Source organism: Sminthopsis crassicaudata, chromosome 1 (genome assembly GCF_048593235.1).
Source record: "Sminthopsis crassicaudata isolate SCR6 chromosome 1, ASM4859323v1, whole genome shotgun sequence".
Lineage (NCBI taxonomy): Eukaryota > Metazoa > Chordata > Mammalia > Dasyuromorphia > Dasyuridae > Sminthopsis > Sminthopsis crassicaudata.
Genome location: NC_133617.1, coordinates 705,724,475 through 705,739,653, shown reverse-complemented (window position 1 = coordinate 705,739,653; position 15,179 = coordinate 705,724,475). Strand labels below are relative to the sequence as shown.

The window sequence follows — 15,179 nt, the reverse complement described above, 5'->3', positions numbered from 1 at the left end:
ACATAAATAGGTTCAAAAAGGATATTAATAGAGTCTTTCCAGTTTATTAAAGGGTGTTTGAGGTAAATGTAATTTGTTTTTGAATTTGACATCATGGAATGCAAGTATTAAGCTCTTTCACAGCACATCCCTGTTTTCTGCCCCTGTCAGAGAATGATTCCTGACTGAATGGACCATTGGCTTAACTTCCTGATTTAAATGGCTAAGGACATTGATAAAGGAAAGAATGTCCAGAGGACAACAGCCAGGATGATAAAGAGCCTTGAGGTCATGACATATGAGGACCACTTAAGAGTAGAACTGGGTATTTTTAGCCTAGAGAAAAGACTGGGAGAGGGATGGAGAGAGGAGATTAGCTTTGTTCTACCTGGTTCTCTAGAGCAGAAACAGGAACTATTTATTTCTGATTTCAAGAGAAATTTTCTAGCAATTCAAGTTGTCCCAAAGGGAATGGACACACTCAAGAAGGGGTGGACTCTCTATATTGGTCTTCAAAGAGAGTCTGGATTGTTGCTTTGGGGATATATTATTTAGGGTGGGAATTCCTTTGGTATATGGTTTAGACTAGAAAGCTCAGTGAAGGTCTTTGTTATTAACCCTTAGATTCTATGATTCTGAGTTCTCAAGTTCCTAATCTGAAATGATTGACCAAATTTTATATTGAAGAAGTAGGAATCTAAGCTCCAGCTATCTCACTTTTGTGTATGTATCTCAGCACCCAGCAGGTGATAGTGCTTAATAAATGCTTACCAACTGTTTGGGAAATACAGGAAAGTGGTTTACCTTTGGTTGCACTTCCAGATTCACCAAGATACGAGTCTTACCAACCATGTGCCTTTGTTGAAGAAAACCCTAGAATTGTTTGTGTATAGAGTGAAAGCCATGCTGATCCTCAACAATTGCCAGGAAGCTTTCTGGCTGGGCAACCTCAAAAACAGGGACTTGCAGGTAAGCTTGAATAAGACTGGCTCAGGGAAGAATGGGAAGTGAAAATCATCAGGAAAGCAAAACAAGTGATAGCTGCTTGTAACATACCCTTTTAAGCCCTATCCTTAAAAAGATCTGTTATCCTTCTTTGGTTCCCTGTTCCTGGATTTGTTATTGTTCATAAGGGAGAATGAAAGCCCTTATGGAAAAATCTCACTGCATTCATTCCTTGCTGAGTTTGAGCTAGTAGGGTCACCTTCATATAAGTAGTGGTATTATTTTTCTTTTTCCTTACCTGGTTTTATTCTTGGAACTGCCTTGAGGGTTTATTTATTCCTTAGATCCTTTTGAGAGTACTGGTGAATTTATGGGAGGGAAAGTGGTTTATACTATGTAGAATAACCCATGTGTCCATTTAGCAGTGAATGGTTTCATCAAGGATTTATTACAGTTACATTTCTATCAGACCTTTTCTTTTAAATCTCATTTTTCTACCCAAAGTCCTGGCATTAATCCTCATTTAGATATGAAAAGTCTGAAACACTGAGGTTTTAGATCTTGATTCCCAGTTGCTCAGGTGGTCAAAGCATGGCAGAGCCTGATGTAGAATGAACTCAAACCTTCTGACTTTGCTTCAGCTCCCCCTTCTCACTCTATATGGCGTGTCTCATTACTCTACCATTCCACCATCACTTAATTTGTTAACAGGACCTTAGGACTTGTGCCCATGTCAAAGATGGATGAGGGAATCAATGCCCAGTGAAAGGTTTAGATAAAAGCTGCTAGGAAGAGGGGCTAGAGTCTCCTAAAGCAGAAACTGAATGTAGCTGATCCCATTCAGCCTCTTGGAAGACCATTTGTGTTGGAATATTGAGAAAGTCATTATTCTCTTATGCTTGGTATTATTGAAAAAATATTGGACACATACTGGAATTTTTCTTAATGTCTCTTATTATTAACTTACTCTTATACCAAATAGGGGGAAGAGATTCTGTCACAGCAATCCCAGGAAAGTTCAGTGGATGAGAACCAGGAGGAAGTGACCTCTGAAGTCTCCAAGCAGGAAACTGAGGAGGTATTTCTTTTGTCTTTATGGTTGGACTTTGGTAGTCAAACATAGAACACTTTGCAGTATAGTACACCATCTGTTAACCTCTCCCTGTTCCTCCATGTCTGTTTCTCTATCTGTCTGGCTGACTCAGTCATTCTCTGTGTCTTTCTATGAATCTCTTTGTGATTCTCTCTCTGTCTCTGTCAGTCTCAGTCTTCTCTTTCTCTGTCTCCTTCTGTTCCCCTCCCATCTTCCCTCCCTCCTTCCTTGGGTACATATGCATGCTTATTCCTAGCCAAATAGATTGTATTTACAGTGAACTCTGGGAGGCAGAAAAAAGAGAGTTTTATGGCTTGTTAATTTTGTGCCAATGGGGATAGTTGTGCAAATGCAGATAGTTCTTTCTATGAAGCTCCCTGGTTTACCTATAGTTAACCCTAAATAGCCTACATTTGAAGCTGTTGAGTTTCTCCTGTAGCTTCCTATTTGACTTGTATCTGAAACCCCCTATTGGAGGGGGTCTTTTTTCCCCCTCTGTATAACATGCATTTAAAAGGAGAACCTTGAGTTAAATTAATGCTTCTACTTATGTGTTCAGGAAATATACTTGTCCCAATTTGGTCATATGTTTATATAAGGTAAAGTCTCCATAGTCTCATTAAAAAGGAAACTATTCTCAAAGGCTCTCAATGTCAGTGCTTCAGAGTTGCCTTGGGCACTTTTGATGGGTAGAAAATATGAGTCTGCATACAACTCAGAGAGATGAGCCTTTCCCCAATGCCAACCCACAGAAAGAAGAAAAAGTGAAGGGCTTGTTTTGAAAAGTTAACCCACCTGAGGAAGGCAGCAGTAGCTCTGTGTAATAATGCTCTCTTTATCCATATCCTGGTCTGTGTCATTACACAATGAAACTGAGCACCAAGTCCCTTCTAGTACTGCTTTTACCTAACAAACACTTTGGCAGTCACAGCCCACTAGTTCCAACAAATTCCACAGATAGTAGTTATTAAGTTAGGGCTCAAATTCTTTGTGATTAAAGTTCATCTACTTTGAGCTGCTGTCTAGGGTTCTAAAAAGTCAAGGAATTCAGAAGAATGTCAATTTGTCTATTGAATGTTTGAAAATAGTGGCTAGGAAATGTGTACATCCACTAGGAAAAATGAATCTTTACCTGGTCAAGTTGCAGTTCATGCTACAATATTCATACAGAATGATTGGGCCCCAAAAATCTATAATAATCAGTGTGTCCATTTGATTGTTCTTTGCTTCAGGGAAGTGCAGATGAAGCAAGTATTGGAAATGAAGAAGATGGTAACGAGAGTGGTGACTGATTAGAAGTGGAAGAGGCTGCTCTCTCTCCTCACAAGTCCCCTCTTCCCACTCCTCATCTTCCCTCATGCTTCCTAGCTTCCTGCAACCATCCAATCTCCTTGGAAACATCTTATTCCATGTGTGAAGATGAGGAATCTTTATGGCATCACCCCAGCCATGATTTTGAGATTATCTGCCAGCATCAAGTCTGCTGTTATAGGAAGTGACATTCTTTAATGACAAACATGATTCATTTCCCTTTTGGCTCATGAGAAGATCAGTCTGCTATATACACAAGTGTGAAGACTGTCTATATTTAATATGATTTCAAGTCTTAGAAGCTAGACTTGAAAGCAAGCACTTTAGTTGGTTCTAAGGATCAGCTTTATTCCTCTTCTGAATATTGGCCTTATTCCTCCTCATCTTTTAGATATAAATTCCCTTCCCCTACTTTGGCGTTCCACATTTCCTTAATTGTTTGGGGTAATGGATGGAATGTTGTGGTCTTTGTGGATGAATGTACAGGATACTGAGAAATAAAGTTGTATGGCGGTATCTGTCCTGTCAGGCTTCCTCCTGAGGATCTCTTCCTTCCATACCTCTTTGGATCCTCTGGCCTGGGGAATTTGAGCCTGACTGCTGTTTCAGACTTTCTAAAAGAAAGGGTGGACCAGCAGTGACAAATATCCTGTCATATCCAAAAGGAAACCAAAGGGGGTCTTTTTTGCTGCTGCTCTTCATCGTTATCCCAGTACATGGCAAGGGTAAAAGCAGCAGGATAGAGCTTGGTTTTGTTTGCACATAAGGTTTATTCTCAATTCCTATTATGTTGGGCAAGTTTACACTGATAACAGTTACAGACTGCCCTTAAAATAATTTGCAATTTGTTTGAGTTACCACAGCAAAGAAAAGATAGATTGTGTGCTTCAGGAAAAACAGAAAATTGTATGTCTTACTTCCAAAGCATGCACCCCTTTCTCCCTATAACCCTTGCTGAAACACCCTTACCCCTCTGGCAAAGGGCCCTTTCCCCTTTTCCCTCCCCTCCCCCGGCCATTGTCTCTCCTGCTGGAATATAAATGTGTTGAATCTGGGAAATTTTTACCCATTTGGATTCTCTTGTCTAGCCTTTTTTTTTTTTTTTTTTTTTTAAACCTATCAACCCCTTAGTGTTGGATTTGATGCCTCTGCCTTCATCCTGTCCATGTAGCAGACCAGGCACATATACTTCTCCCACTATTTTAAGAACTATAACCATTTATTGCCTTAAATTTGAAAGAATGACAAGCCAGCCTCTGTGCTCTTTGGTATATACTGTTTGTTTAATGCTCTTCATTATCACGTGTACATGTGCTAGTTTGACTCATTTTTAAAGTGGTTTAATTTTACAAGTGAAAGACGTTCTCTCTTGCTCTGTGTCACCGGCCCTTATTGGTGGGGGGGACTCCTGCATTGTCTTGTCTTGACAGAAGAGGTAAGACAGCTCCAATGATGTTGCAGTTTCCTTTACGTGAGTTTCTGTAAACTCCAGACACTTACTAAAGGACATGGTATGAGTATGACTGCAAACCAGGGAGGGATTTTACTTGGAGTGTTGCAAGGCAAAAGTACACTTCTTGTAAGTTGCATACAGTAATAGGATAGACCGTAGCATCTGCTTACACATAGTCACTGTCATTTGGATTTGAGGCTCCTTTAGTCCAGTGGGCCATTGATGTTCCCGACTGATGATTTTGCAAAATGCTGATTTGTCTGAAACTCGAAATGTCCCCGTCCACTTTGGGGGCTGAGCCGTGATGATCCTGCCAAAGACAGAGTCCACTCCACTGAGGCGGACAGGCTGAGGCTTCCTGACGAGACCTTTCTTACTGTTCATCGTTCGGAGCTCTGATGTGTGACAGGGCAACTTGGGGCTCACCCCGGGTTCTAGAAAGGGGCTGTCTAGGACAAGGGTGACCTCTTGGAAGCAAAGCTGCACTTCTAGGTCTGAAGGAGTGTGTGGAAAGCAGTGAGAGGCCCTAAAGGGGTGCTTGGAAGAAGGGGTAGGTGTTGTATGTCGCAGCCACTGGAAACTCTCATCCAGTGGGGTCCATGGTGACCAAAGCTGATATCCTGCCATTGATACACCTAGAGGAGAGCAATTAACACGTGGAACCTCTCTTTGCTAAGGACCAAAAGCTGCTTTCAGCAGATCTTGACCATTAAAAATCACATTTTCCCCTTACAAACGGCCAATATCATTCTAATTCCCTTAAAGAGATTCTAAGTTATTAAAATATTAAAGACTAGATCGGGCTCTGGAAAAAAGAAAAGATCTCCAAATACCAACTACCTTTAAATAAAAGTCAGCTTCTGTTTCTGGATGAGACATGTACTACTCTGTAGAATACTTGTTATATTCATGGTCAAACCTTTTATTTAGTATTTGACATTGTCACTCTTCTTCCTCCCCTGTAACTCAGATGAACCAAGTTTTGCTTATTTGTTCAGGATTGCATGTGGATTCTCCACTTCTACATTTCAAAGAACAGGGCGGACATTCCTCTCATTTTCCCAAACAAATGTGTCTTTCTCTGACCCTTCTTTCTTCACCTAAAAGGAAAAGGACTGGATTTTCAATCCTGAGAAATCCCATCCAATTTTAGTCCTGAAAGTTCTAGAAGTTAGAAGTTCACACACTACATTAATTTGTGACAGTGAATTCGATAGACCCAGATCATAAACCTATCACTAAGAATTGGTTTGGGAGATTTTGACTTTTTGGAGATGTGAAGACAAAGGGCTAACACAATTCCCACATCAATTTCCGATATTTCCCCTAGAATTCTCAGAAGCGGAGCCTAGCAGTGTTTTTGCATATGCTATGTGTTCAAATGGTAACTGAGAACAGTTGTAGAGATTTCATTATTAAATGGAAATCTTAATGAATTGAGTCCCCTAAAAGACTCCAAGAAGTAAAGGAATCTTCACATTCTGAACACCTCACCCAAATGTTCTTTTTTTTGTGTCTGTAACATTAAAATTGAGCACATTGTGTTCCATGCACTTTTAGGGATATAACTGGGGGGGGGGGGAATGATTTTCCCCTCTTTCCCAACCCCAGCCTCCTTTAACTTTGCTCATTGGGATGCATCAGATCAAATTCTGATTGCAGGATGAGTTTCCTGAGAAATAGAGGAATTGGAGTTTTATCCTTCTAGCCTCCGGACCTGAAACCACCTCCCCACTCTGCTCCTTTGACAAATGAGGACCCAGGCCCAGGGAACGAAAGTGGCAGCCCAAAGTCACAACTCCTAGTGGAGCAGGATTAGGTTTATTAGCCCCCGGAGCTGCTGACACTACAATAATCTTTCCATGAAACCGAATAGGATTTTTAGAGGCATCGATCTTACGGCCTTCCACTTAAGCCTTCCGCCAGTCTAAAGAGCTCTCCCCAAATCCCTGTACCTCAACTTCTCCACCTGGAAAACAAGGATGCAGAACCGCAGCTGAGCTGTATGTCACCTCCGAGGCCGAGGGTGGTATTTCGAGTGGCTGGAGCTCCCCGGGGGGGTGTGGAGGTAGATCCGCCTCCTAGCCGGACAGAAAGGAATTGTTCCCGTCTTAGCCCGGGGCTGGTGGAGGACTAGGGACCCCTCCCGGGGTGGGGACGAGAAGGTTAGGTTGGCCAGAGCCAGAGCCCGGCTCCAGTCCCAGCTGCCGGAGCGGGTGCTGGACCGGATGGGCAGCTCACCTGCTGGGCTCCGCGGGTCGCACGCTCCCGAGTGGCGGCCGCTGTTCCCGGGGCCGCATCTTTCCTCTGCCGGGCGCTTGGCAACGGCCTTTGTGACCCAGGCCCCGCGGGGGGAGCCCGCGGCCGGGAGGGGGCAGGGGGCGTGGGAGGCCGGGTGACTCCCGCGTGGAGCGGCCACCCCGGAGGGCTTCCTCCTCCCGCGGCCGCCGGATCGGGACCCCTTCGGAACAGCTGCATCTCGGTATTGAACTGGCTTTGTGCGGGCCATTCATTCTCGCTGCCCGGGGTCTGGAGACCCGGAGCACTTTCTGCCCCCTTCACCTGCTCGCGCCCGGCCTTTCCTCGGCGGGCTCCCACCCGCCCCTCGCCTCACCGTGGCTTCAAGGGAGCCAGAGCGAGAGGCTACAGCGTGTGCGTAAAAATCGGGGCGGCACATCTTAGTTCTGCCCCCTCCTCTTACTGAACGGGGAATCACTCACTTCTCCACCATCGCTGAAAGGGAAATCACTTGTCCAAGGTCACACAGCGTAAGTAGGAGGGGCACAGATCCCACTGGAGACACCTTTCGTGTGATGCTGGGCAAGTCACGTTTCCTCCTTCAACCCGTGGCTTTAGCTATTATAAAATAACACAAAATAAAAAGGGGTTGGATTGAGAATGGCCTCCGAAGTCCCTTCTAGCTCCAGCTCAAGGATCCTGTGAGTAAGGAGGATCGGTATCCTTCCTCCTCCGTTCTCCAAGGCGGCCTTGACATCGGGAGGTGATGCCGTGCCGCGTAAAGTGAATTAGATTGGAGGGAGGGGAGCTTGCAGGTCACCAGCCCACTTTCTCCTCTGGAAACAAGCGGGTCCAATGGCCAGACACAGAGCAGGACGTCTGGACGTGGCGCTGCATGCAGCAGCGGCTTAAAGGGAATACAGAAGAGAACACAGGCCAATGAGAGTGAGCTGTGGTGTTGAAAGCAAGGGTTAGATAGTTATAATTCAGTCCAGCTCGTGGAGTCAGACCGCTCCCTCCTTTGAAAGTCAAAAAGAGACTCATAGTCATTGGGCCTCCTTGAAAAATAAGGACTGACAATAGTCGTTCTAGAGAGTTCTCCAAAATACTGAAGTTAAAGTGATTTGTTTACCCAAAGTCCCACAGGCAGTATGTCAACGCAGAATTGGAACTCGGGTCTCTATGGCTCTGAAGAGATCCACTGTTAGATAATGCAAGCTTTAATCCTATTTTACAGAAGAAAGAAAAGCTCAGAGAGTTGATGTGCCCAGTTCAAGATCACCCAGGTAGTAAATAGGATTTGAATGTAGGTTCCTATTGCAGTACGTTTCCCAGAATTCCCTCAAGTTTGAACGTTAGGAGATTGTCCCAAAAGACCTATAGACTATTTCATATTTGAGAGAGATGAGTAAAGCGTTTAACTCATGTTTTTGAGTTATTATCAAAAAAAGGATTTTGTCCACTAAAATAGTGGGAGGTTTCTTTCTTCTTAATAAGATCACCTCCTCATTGTAAAAATGTCAGTCTTTGCCCAACAGTTATGAATTACTTGAAGTACTTGAAGTAAGAGTGTATTTTTAATTCTATTAATAGGCTCACAGATTTAGAGCCAGAAGGAACTTTAGAAGTTCTCTAGTACACCTCTGTTTTTACAGAAGAGAAACTGAGGCCTAGAAATGGAAAGTGATTTGCCAAAAGTCAGGCAAGTAGTAAGTAGAAAAACCATAATTTGAACCCAGAGCTTCTGACTCTAACACTCTTTCCCCTTGCGCTATGCATTCTCTCAATTGAGAACACTTATTAAATATCTACTGTGTGCTAGGCACTGGCTATGGAAAAATGAAATCTCTCTCTGGTGGAGTTGAAAGTCTCTGAAACCATACATGTTATACGGATGGTTCAGTGGTATGTATGATATGTATTCTCTCCTGTCAGGTATCATCATCAGGAGGTGATGATAATGAAAACATCTGTGTAATCAGGCTTGCAAAGAGCTTTACAAATGCTATTCCATCTTATCCTCACATTAGTTTTGTGAGAGATGGGTGCTTCCATTTTAGGGATGAGAAAACTGAAGTAGAAATTAAGTGACTTGACCAAGGTTACACAGCCAGTAACTTATATGAGGTTGAATTTGATCTTGAGTCTTCCTAGCCCCAAATCCAGTGCTCTTATCTGAATCAGTATGAGACAGAAAAGTGTTTGAATTTGGAGCTAAGAAAGTAGAAGCTCCACCCCCAATTCTTAACAGCAATCACCAGCTCTCAGAATATTCTCTTATTTCTAAGATGAGAATGTCACCTGGCCCACAGGAGCCCTTTGCCTAAAGTTCTCCTACTCTGCACTTATTTGGAGTCCAGATTCATTCTGGGGGTAGCCTGATCCCAAAGAGAGGGGATAGGGCTTCTCAACCTCCCTAGCTCCTAATGTCCCCACCCAAGTTCTGCGCAAAATCTCTCAAATCATGTCACAAGCATGTATGAAGCACTTACCGCCAAACCATCTTGCCCAACACTGGGGATGTGAAGAAAAAAAACCCAAAAAACAAAAAAACAGTCCCTACCCTCAAAGGAGCTTCTATTCAAATGAGGAGGCAACAGGCATATAAAGGAGCACACACATGGTACACACAAAGTAGATGGGAGAAAGGTACTAGTAGTGGGGGAGGGGAGGTCCAGACTAGGAAAATTGGTCCAGACAGAGGAAATGGCATTTGATCTCAGTCTTAAAAGAAGCCAAGAATCTCAGAAGTGAAGGGGAGGAGAGAGAGCATTCTAGGGAAGGGAACAGCACAGAAATGGGTCACAAGCAGCCAGTATGACTGGACCAGAGAATGTGTGGGAAGGAGTAATGTGCAAGACTAGAAATATCACAAGGAGTCAGGTGGATCAAATGTTTTAAAAAGCAAACAGAATTTGCATTTGGTCCTAGAGTTAATAAGGACCAACCACTGGACATTACCAGACTTGCACTTTCAGAAAATCACCTTGACATTAGCGTCTAAGATAGATTAATTATAGGAAGAAAAAAGCTGAGGCTAGGAAGCCATCCAGTAGCCCAGGTGTGAGGGGTGATGAAGGCCTGAACTGGTGTGGTAGCAGTGTAAGTGGAGAAAAGTGAAGTATGAAGAGAAAGTAGCTGGTATAGACTGGGACATGACGAAAAATGAATTCAGCCTACGGCCTTATGAGAAATGAAGAGATGGCTGACATGAGTAAGAAAGCCCTAGGCTGGAAGTTAGCAGGTGGCAAGAAAAGGACATGGTAGCCCAATAGCCCATGCCACGGCGAGAGATAATGCTTGGGGGCCAAAGGCGAGTCCTGCCACATTTGGCTTCTATTTTTCATCTTGGTGGACTTTCTCTTTGACCTCCTGGCCTTGAAGGTGTTCTCTGGGTGGGACCTAAATTTTGCCATCTTTTATGAATAGTGGGAATTGGACTGCTAAATTAATCTTGTTGCTTAAAAAGAGGTCATAAACCAAGAAAGAGGTGAGAGAATAAAAGGGGTTAGGGATGGTCACAATAGTAGAAGGAAATCAAGCAGAAAGGAGGTGGTGAGTTATTTGAGGAGATGATCCCTCCCCTCATTAGGGACCTTGAAGGGTATTCATAGGCTAGAAAGTGTCCAGAGAAGGATAACACAGGATGTGAAAGAATATGTCTATGAGGGTTAGTTGAAGGACCTGGAGATCTTCAGGTTTGAAAAGATTCCAGAGACACATAATAGCTGCCTTTAAGTAATTGAAAATCCTAGGGGGACAGATTGGATTTGTGTGGCTTGACCTGAGAAGGCAGAAGAGGAGTAAAGGATAAAAGTTACAAAGAAACAAATTTAGTACTAGTGGAAAAGAAGGCATCCCTTTATTCAATATTCATTCCTTCCTTCAAAGTGCTATGTTCTAAGCACTATGCTGGGTGTTTTGGATACAAAGAAAAATAAAACTACCCACATTCAAGAAAATGGGAGAAAAACAATCTTTATAAATGTAGACAAATGCAAAAAATACAAAGTAAGTACAAGTGATCGGAGAAAAGGGAGGAGGGTATTCAGGATAATCCTAATATAATTGCTGGTTCTTGAGCTGAAGGGTAAAGGAACCCTAATACAAGAGCTGGTGGCAAAAGTTAGAGATTCTTTGTCAGAGGTAAAGCCATTGGAGAGTCAAATGAAAATCAAAGGAAGGAGGACACTTGGGTGTGTTTTCCTAAAGAAGTAGGGAAGAAATAGGCAGAAGATGTGTGATATTTGGGAGGTATGTTAGAGAGGGATTTTTGTTGAGGTAGAGTCTGAATTTGATGGCGACTGAAGTCTCTTCTAATTCTGAAAGTCTGCAATTCTGAGACTGGAGTGTGATGAGATAGGAACAATTTAGAAACCTTGCAGAGAAGGAAGCTCCAGGAAAAGGACATTATTTATTTCTCGTTTTTCTGTTAGACATTGAATAATTAATAACCTATGGTGTATCTACCTACAATGATAAAAATTAAAATCTTGAAAGAATCTAATCAAGAAGTAGTTAGTGCAGTGGATAGAACACTGGTCCTGGAGCCAGGAGAACTAGGGTTCAAATCCTACCTCAAAGATTGTATGACCCTGGACAAATTCCACATAACCCCAATTGTTTCCCAAAATAAATCTATTCATTTTTTTTGATTGAAAAATAGAAAGCAGAGCTGTCAGATCTGTATGAGACAAATTTCAGTATTTTCTTTGAATATACCTAGATCTCAATTGTGAGAATAATGAAATTCCTGAAGTGGTCACATTATTCTAATCCAAGCTGTATATTTCTATGAATTAGGATAGATAATCTTTGAGATCCTCTTTTCTTTATACAGTATATATCTTGTATATATACTCCTTTTTTGGGGGGGGGGAGGCTAAGGCAATTGGGGTAAATGATTTGTCCAGGGTCACACAGCCAGAAAGTGTTAAATGTCTGTGGTCTGATTTGAACTCAGGTCCTCCTGACTTCAGGGTTAGTGCTCTATCCATTGCTCCATCTAGCTACCAGGATTCTATCCTCTTTAGAATAAAAAAGATAAGCTTTCTGCATAGCTTGGGGGTGGGGGAAGTAATGTATAAACAAACAATGTCCTTTGAAAGTACTTAAGCAACTATTGCCTATGACATCTCACAGTGGTACAGAGATGATCTCGTTTCCCCCCTCCCATTTCCAGGGACATCGTTAATTTTTACCTCACTCCCCTCCCATTCTATGCAGAAATGCAGAAAGCTTATCTTTTTTTTTTTCTTTACAAATAATTTAAAAGAGAACAAAAAAAAAAAAAAAAAGTTTAGCAATTATTTTTTTGGCAAAGTACAGCAACTGGATATTAACTTATATACTATTTCACACCCAAGATTCCTCACATCTGCAAAGAAGGGAGGAAGGTACCTATTCATCTTTTTTTCTTTTGGACTAAGCTTGGACCTTGACTTTTTGAAGGCATTGTCAATAGCAGATAATTGCCTGGCAGGCAATGCAAACTAGACAAGGTTCAAGCATGATGCACACTCTACTTCTGTTTGAGGAGAGGATCAAACCTGTTCCTTTTTTGGGGGGGGCAATTGAGTTTAAATGACCCCAGGGTCACACAGGTAGTAAGGAAGCACAACTAATATGTGAGGTCACATTTGAACCAGAGAGTCAGGGCTACATGCATTGTACCTATCACCTACTTGTCTCCCAAACAAGCTAATGTTTTGTTTTTTGGTTTTTTTTTGTTTTTCCCCCCTTAATAGTATTTTATTTTTTCTAATTACACGTCGAGACATCCTTCAACATCCACTTTTGTAAGTTTTTGAGTTACAAAAATTTTTTCCCTCTCTTCCTTCCCAAGACAGCAAACATTAGATATAGATGACATATGTATGATCATTTTAAACATTTTATATTAGTCATATTGTAAAAGAAAAATCAAAACAAAAAGTGAAAATAGTGTCCTTCAATTCACATTCAGTTTCTGGATACACATAGCATTTTCCATACAAAGTCTATTTGTCTTGGATCACTGAATTGCTGAGAAAAGCTAAGTCTATCACAGTTGATCATCCCACAGTTTTGCTGTTACTCTGTATAATGTTTTCCTGGTTCTGCTGACTTCATTCAGCATCAGTTCATATATGTCTTCCCAGGCTTTTCTGAAATCAGCCTGCTCATCAGTTCTTATAGTATTCCAATACATTCATATACCATAACTTATTCAGCCATTCCCCAACTGATGGGCTTCCACTCAGTTTCTGGTTCCTTCCCATTACAAAAAGAGCTACTACAAACATGTTTGCACATGTGGGTCCTTTCCCATTCTTTTACAATCAATCTCTTTGGGATTCAGACCCAGTAGAGACACTGCTGGATCAAAGGGTATGCACAGTTTTATAGCCCTTTGGGCATAGTTCCAAATTGCTCTTCAGAATAGCTGGATTAATTCACAACTCCATCAACAACAAATTAGTGTCTCAGTTTTCCCCTCCAACATTTATCATTTTTTCCTGTCATCTTAACCAATCTGATTGGTTTGAGATGATACCTCAGAGCTTGTTTTAATTTCCATTTCTCTAAGCAACAGTAATTTAGAGCATTTTTTTTTCATACAACTATAAAACCAGTTAATTTTGAAGGGATCCATCACCAGATTGGCTGTGGGATGATGGATTTTTACCAAGAAATCCCAAAGAGGGGTTGTTGGGCTGAGTTGGTAGAAATACAAATCTTTTAAAAGTACTTCAATAATTACAATAACTGACATGTATTTTGAGTTTTTCAAAGTGCTTTATTTATCTCATTTAAGTTTCATAATAATGTTGTAAGTGTGCCAGGTATTATAGTTATCTCTTTTACATCGAGGGAATTAAGGCTGCAATGCCCCATGATCTGGAAAATCTGGTAACAAGTTTTGACCTTCCCTTTGGACCGGAGAAGTCTGAATTATTATGATATTGAAAGATAAAAGTATGCTGATATTCTACAATACTATATATATATATATATATATATATATATATATATATATATATGTATATATATATACATACACACACACACACACATATATATATATATATATATATATATATATATATATATATATATATATATATATTATACATTTTTGAGTATTTAATTTCTTGTTCCGGCTCATGATATAGCAAAACCACAATGGGGAAAGTTTTGATGTGGAAGAGATAACTGTATAATTTCCATTTTATAGATGAAGAAACTGGGGCTTTGAGAGCTGGTATGACTTAGTAGCATAGTTAGTAGCATAGATGGTGGTATTCAAGTATACCATACTTTAAGGATGAGGATTTAAGAATGAGTAAGAATCCAGACAATGAGGGTTGGGGGGAAGGGGAAACAAAGTTCCAAGAACAGTGGGAACAAAATAGTGGAAGACCAAGAGAGCCGGGAAAAACTTGTCCCTATCTCTGTGGCCCGGCTGTTACCTGATCTTACAGTGCCCTCTTCCAGCACTCTGGCATATTTCTGTTCCTTCCAAGCTTAAGCTTAGGTTTTATCTCAATTTCCTTAGCTAAAGGTATCCTCTCTCCTCCAATTTCCAGGGGTCCCATTTCCTGGTTCTCTCTTTACTGTCTCCCTAACAGTTCATTTCTCAATGTTATCTCCACATTTCCTCAGCAAGATATAATGGCAGTAAAGGCAGTAACTAATTTGGTTTATCTCCATATCCCCAGCATCCAACATAATGCTTTATACATTATATATGATAGGATGGGACCTGGAATTTATAAGAATGAGGCATTGTCGTGAAAAGAAACTTTTACTGATACAGATTCACACCTTCTCTGCAATTTAATATGTTAGGAAGAGGTGTCAAACACTGGTCCAACACCCACAGCACTATTCAAATCAAGCTAAACCAGATTAAAGTAACTGGGAAAATTGGGGGGAGGACTGGAAAAATTAAAGAAAACTGAGAAATATTGAACTAAATAAAAATACAACACTATATAATGTCAATATGTGGTTTTCTTTTTTTAATAATAGCTTTTTATTTTCAAAATACATGCAAAGCTAGTTTTCAACATTCACTTTTGCAAGACCTTATGTTCCAAATTTTTTTCCCTTCTCCCATCCTCTTCCTCTAGACAGCAAGTGATCCAATATAAGTTAAACACTGCAGTTCTTCTATAA

General features: G+C 41.2%; 2 protein-coding genes across 6 annotated transcripts in view; one reads left to right on the top strand and one right to left on the bottom strand.

Moving 5' to 3' along the window:
• The window catches only part of FANCD2 (FA complementation group D2), a 63,447-nt gene extending 59,050 nt beyond the window's left edge, over window positions 1-4,397 (top strand). Inside the window, exons 42-44 of the mRNA XM_074283946.1 lie at window positions 802-948; window positions 1,907-2,002; window positions 3,250-4,397. The gene's annotated coding sequence lies outside the window, so the exon portion shown is untranslated. The remainder of the gene's footprint in view (window positions 1-801; window positions 949-1,906; window positions 2,003-3,249) is intronic.
• A 195-nt stretch (window positions 4,398-4,592) lies between these two features.
• Window positions 4,593-7,453, bottom strand: FANCD2OS (FANCD2 opposite strand). Of its 5 annotated transcripts, none has more exons than XM_074283952.1 (3): window positions 7,023-7,453; window positions 6,737-6,862; window positions 4,593-5,416 (listed from the first exon to the last, which is right to left on the bottom strand). In XM_074283952.1, exons 1-3 carry the CDS (start codon window positions 7,257-7,259, stop codon window positions 5,270-5,272), a joined length of 510 nt encoding a protein of 169 aa, XP_074140053.1. In that variant the 5' UTR covers window positions 7,260-7,453; the 3' UTR covers window positions 4,593-5,269. The 5 variants fall into 5 exon arrangements, 4 of the variants coding, with proteins under 4 accessions (XP_074140053.1, XP_074140051.1, XP_074140050.1 ...); XM_074283950.1 differs by having other exon boundaries at window positions 6,751-6,862; window positions 7,023-7,098; XM_074283949.1 differs by lacking the exon at window positions 7,023-7,453 and having other exon boundaries at window positions 6,737-6,824.
• Between the last annotated feature and the right edge of the window lie 7,726 nt (window positions 7,454-15,179).

Excerpts from the sequence above, each read along its gene's own strand:
- FANCD2OS (XM_074283950.1), bottom strand. The coding sequence starts at position 5,408 with ATGGCAGGATATCAGCTTTGGTCACCATGGACCCCACTGGATGAGAGT.